The sequence below is a fragment of the Macrobrachium rosenbergii genome, chromosome 44, assembly GCF_040412425.1.
Source record: "Macrobrachium rosenbergii isolate ZJJX-2024 chromosome 44, ASM4041242v1, whole genome shotgun sequence".
Lineage (NCBI taxonomy): Eukaryota > Metazoa > Arthropoda > Malacostraca > Decapoda > Palaemonidae > Macrobrachium > Macrobrachium rosenbergii.
In genome coordinates, this window is record NC_089784.1 from 39333070 (window position 1) to 39338647 (window position 5578).

General features: G+C 37.8%; 1 protein-coding gene across 1 annotated transcript in view; it reads left to right on the forward strand.

The window, feature by feature from the left end:
* The window catches only part of LOC136829600 (cuticle protein AM/CP1114-like), a 1541-nt gene extending 602 nt beyond the window's left edge, over positions 1-939 (forward strand). Inside the window, exons 2-3 of the mRNA XM_067088447.1 lie at positions 97-335; positions 693-939. Coding sequence (XP_066944548.1) covers positions 97-335; positions 693-903 — 450 coding nt within the window. The 3' untranslated portion in view covers positions 904-939. The remainder of the gene's footprint in view (positions 1-96; positions 336-692) is intronic.
* The last annotated feature ends 4639 nt before the right edge of the window (positions 940-5578 follow it).

Consider the following 5578-nt stretch of genomic DNA (forward strand, 5'->3'; position numbering starts at 1 on the left):
AGAATACAGTTCGAGTTCTTATTTCTATTACCATTATCTTTGTTGTTCTTGCATTTATCAGTTTTAAAGTTCTCTTTACTATCATCCTATTTGCAGGCCATCCTTTCAGCCTTAGCAGCCGTGGCTTTAGCCGCCCCCCAGTATAACTACGAAGCCCCCCGAGGCTCCTTCAGAGGCGGCGACTCCAGCGAGGAGATCCCCATCCTCAAGGACAGCCGTGAGCATGATGGTTCAGGACGGTACGTCGTCGACGTCGAAACTGCCAACGGCATCAAGTTCACCGACAGCGGTTCCCCTGGAGCCAATGGAGCTGTTGCCGCCTCTGGAGCTTTCTCGTACGTATCGTTTTGGTGTAACAAACACATTTAATATTTAATTAACCTCGTCTTGCTCAGACCTTACTTATGGGAGAAGAACGAGGGAAAAAATGTGCAACTTAATTTTTAAAAGTAGAACTACTCATGAAGTGTCATTATGAAATCAAAGTAGAGAGACCGTTAGACTCATCATGACTCAGTTTGTATGGCACCCTGCTCCATATACAATGGCCTGGGAAAGTTCCTATTAAGAATTAGGAAGCAAATGGTACTATTGTAGTAATCTAATATTGTTCCAAATATTATACATTACGTAATTACCCAAAATTATAACGTAAAACGATATTACAATTTTTATCCATTTTTTGAAATCAGATACACTGCTCCTGACGGTACTCCAGTCCGTCTGCAGTACGTCGCTGACGAGAACGGCTACCAGCCCCAGTCTGATCTCCTGCCGGTGGCTCCTGCATTCCCGCACCCAATCCCCCAGTTCGTCCTCGACCAGATCGCCTTCGCTGCTCAGCAGGACTCCCGCGAGAGCAGGGCTCCTTCACGATCTTATGGCGCACCCAGATATGATTAGAACAGTAGCCGTCCTGCAGAATTAATGTAATGAATCATACTCCCTATTTATAGAATTAAACATGTATCTCTCATTTATTTTTTATAGCCTAGGTAACTCTATAAATTATTTACTCACTTATTCAGGCTAAAATAATGCCATATATCAACACTTATTTTCACAAACATGGAATCATTTTAACGTTCAGGATAGTGGCCGAGAATAACTCACTCAGATTTTATCAGTTTGATGGAATTCAAATTTTCTATTTGTAAAAGGAAAACAGTTACTGATTTGCTATAGTTTTGGAAGACGGGTCCTTTCTGAACACCAAGGTGAGATAGACAAAGAGATGACCCGTCATATGAAAGGTTATCCAATCTGGAACTGACCACTCAAGAGCTAAGCAATATTGTATGTATATAATTTTTTTTTTATTTATTCAACTTTGTGTATCAAAGATTTCTAGAACTAGGGGTCATAAAGATAAGAATAAATCTACTTTATTTGCATATAGCAGATTTTTCATAAGAGAAAAAATATAACTACACTTTTCGAAAACTTTGCAAGTCTTAACGGTTCCATTTATTAGATTATTTCGTATGTTACTGCGGATATTTTATGAATATCTAACAAGTTTTGAGTCCCAAATGTAAAACAAATATAAAAACTAATGAGTGAAAAATTCAAATTATACGGATAGTTTTTGCTTCTATTCGCTCATTTTTATTTTTCAGTGATTAACTGTCAAAGTTCAAAGTTATGGATTGTATTTAGACTACACGCTTTACAGGCGGTCTATGGTAACCCTTTCTTTATTAGTTGTTCCCTAATAATAAGGTTGACCAAGTTTAACCCTTAAAGGTCAAGAGTTAAGGTTATAATCAAGTTTCACTGGTAATGCCAATGTCCCATATACAAGTAGATCCAAGGGGAACATGGGTGAGGAATGGGTTCTTTAATGCGCTCTCGTTAAGAGAGCTGGTTATGAGAAATTCGTAAAAAATCCCCGAAAGAAAAAAGATGTGTCATTCCTCTAATCAAGGCTTTTTAGTTTTCTCATTGCGTTTGTAACCCTGTTAAGCAACTAATTAACCTTATTTTCAGAAAATATTTGTTTGCTAACGCAAAATTAGAATACAATTTATCAAACTGTAAAATCCTCACGACCGTGAGCATCGTTATTCTACTTCTTGTGATACAGTTTGCGAACGTCAGCCATTCAGCCCAGATAAGAGTGGCGTGACTTTCATTTCGTACAAAGCCCCGACTACTTTAGTGCGGAAGAAAACTGTATTTTGTAATACTATTCACTGACCTAAAAGTTTGTTTAGCTTTGAAACACAACTGGGTCACCATTATGGCATGAGGAAGGATCGGAACAAGTGTTTTCGTCCATGTAAAATTTTTATGAATGTAATGTGTTAAGGGCAAGTTATCTTCACCAGGGAAAAACATTAAGGAATTCTCAGATCATAACCTAGCCGCCAGAATGTTATGGAGCACGCCTTTTGTCCGCACTTTTTATGTCCGCCCTCAGATTTTAAAAAATACTGAAGCTAGAGGGCTGCAAGTTGGTATGCTGATCATCCACCCCATAATCATCAAACATACCAAATTGCAGCCCTCTACCCTCAGTAGTTTTTAATTTATTTAAGGTTAAATTTAGCCATAATCGTGCATCTGGCAACGATATAGGACAGGCCACTCCGGGTCGTGGCTAAAGTTTCATGGGCCGCGGCTCGTACAGCATTATTATACCGAGACCACCGAAAGATGGATCTATTTTCGGTGGCCTTGATCATACGTTGTACAGAAAACTCGGTTGCGCCGAAGAAACTTCGGCGAATTTTTTAAATGTTAATTTTTGTGTCCGGATTTTGGCCACCAGAGGTAACGAGGGAACTCTTTGAGCGCCATAATATTCTGGGGGGCTAGGTTATGATCTGAGAATTCCTTGATGTTTTTCCCTTGTGAAGATAACTTGCCCTTAACACATTAGATTCATAAAAATTTTACATGGACGAAAACACCTGTTTCGATCCTTCTTCTATGGTATAATGGCGACCCCGTTGTGTTTCAAAGCTAAACAAACTTTTAGATCAGTGAATAGTATTACAAAATACAGTTTTCTTCCGCGCTAAGGTAGTCGGGGCTTTGCACGAAATGAAAGTCACGCCACTCTTATCTGGGTTTGATGTCTGTTGTTCGCAAACTGTATCACAAGAAGTAGAATAACGATACTCACGGTCGTGAGGATTTTACAGTTTGATAAATTGCATTCTGATTTTGCGTTAGCAAACAAATATTTTCTGAAAATAAGGTTAATTAGTTGCTTAACATGGTTACAAACGCAATGAGAAAATTCCTGGCGTGATGTTGGGGGAAAATCGAGACATACTTGAATCTTTTGACCATTGGGAAAGATAATCTTTCTCACAGACCTGGAACTTCCTCCTGGACCTTGAGATTGTTAGTAAGTAGTTACTGCTCATTAAACTCTGAAGTTTTTTGGTAATGAATCCCTTGCGGATCAGATTATTGATAACATTCTTCTCTTTTTATGACTCGAGAGAGAAGACACTAAATAAAGAAATTGTCTGTAAAAAGAGCTTTGGGTCTGTAGGAAAACAGTTGTGAAAATCGCACTTGCTCCTCAGTAGAAACGAGGAGATAATGTAGATGTACACAGAGCCGTTATAAAGGTTTGTCTCTGAAACTACTTAGTTGTGATGGAATAAATCTCCGAGTAATATAAACTGAAATTAATCGATGTAGCCACTATACATGACACATTTAATTTTTTGTGCAAATCACTTCTAAAGCTTTATTGTTGAAACGAACAATTTCACAGAAAAAACTGTGAATACCAGCGGTCTAAGAGATAATTTTCGTTGAGTGCTAATGCACATGTGGCATCTACCTTCAGGCGTTGCTACAGTCTCCTGTACCTCTTTCTTATCTTCAAGCTAAAGCTTTGAAGGGAGAGGAAAATTAGTACTCTGCTGCCCCATTTATTTATTCTTAGACCGACAGCTGTTTCATAGTTTAACTTATGGCTATCATCAGGGCTTTACTAGATCTATAAGGGAATTATGATACAATATATAGGTAAGAGCACCTTTCGTAAGACAAATAAAAATATCAGAGCAGCATCTTTTTGTTCATTCAAAATTTCAGCTAGAAGATAAGAAAGTGGGCATTAGCACTTTATGTACACACACACATATATACTGTATATATATATATATATATATATATATATATATATATATATATATATATATATATATATATATATATATATATATATATATATATGTGTGTGTGTGTGTGTGTGTGTAGATGTTGAGACACTAGTTTTCGTAACCATAAATCAGTTAATCAATTATATATATATATATATATATATATATATATATATATATATATATATATATATATATATATATATATATATATATATATGTATGTGTGTGTGTGTGTGTGTGTGTATATTTGCTGAGTACATGTGTACTTGTGTACATGCCTGTGACATAAGATGTTTCACTGTAGTCAGCGATCTCGCAGATGGAAGGTGTGTACTTCCTGGGCATCTGTAAATTCAGCATCCTGGGCTTGATCGATAGTCACCTTTGGATACAGCAGTGTCAGCGACACGTGTGGCAGGTGGAAGTTTCCGTCACTGCTCTGTACTGAAGCTTCTGGAAGTTTTGCCAGGTTATTGTCGGATTCTAGGTGTGTCAAAGGAAGTGTGCATTAGTTCGTGTACTGTGAAAAGCTGCTAAATCTGAAGGGCTCTTGTGAAAGGTTACACATTCGCTTTTGAGGAGTCTAGCCAGAAAGACTTGCTGGAATATTCTGGAACTGGGATTCCCTTTTGCTGAAAGGGTAAGATTTTAACATAGACAACAATTAACTTTCAGTGGTTATTTCTTTCTGATTCTTTTAACATTTTTGAGGCAGTGTTGTTGGGAACTGAGTGAGTTCTAGCTTTGATGGGAGATGGCTCATTTTCCTACAGATATTTCGGTGGGAACCATAATCAGTCATGACTTATAGCCACCTAAAATGAACTGGTGACGAAATAGACTTAAAAAGTTATTTGGGGAGAGACATGGGAATAATGGGGAACAGTTAGGTGACTTGGTGGAAGATGGGAATTAATCCCGCAGACATTATGTTTTCTTGCAACTGTTTAATTTTTGCTTTTGGGGTTTTGGCTTGGTGGGTTTTACTATCTATCATACATATTTTTAATTTTACATGACTTGTTGTTAGACTTGCATAATAAACTTTATTTTTATAAACTGGGTTTGATTTACACACAGTTTAGAAATGGGAATTAAGCTTTATGAAAGAGATAGAGAGAGAGAGAGAGAGAGAGAAAGAGGTGAATTACTCGGGAGAAAAGAGAAGCCAGATTTGCCTGAGAGAGAGAGAGAGAGAGAGAGAGAGAGAGAGAGAGAGAGAGAGAGAGAGAGGTTGAGGGGGGGTTGTCCTCAAGGCAACAGCTACCAGTGGCAACCTTCCGAGGTAAATGTCTCCCGTCCATTTTTTTTTGGGGGCGGGGGAGACCGGTAAACAACATATAAAAAGATATATCCACGAGTACCTCAATAATGTGGAAGGTTCAAAAGAGGAGATTCTTTATTTCCAAGCTTGGAAATAAAGAATCTCCTGTTTTGAACCTTCC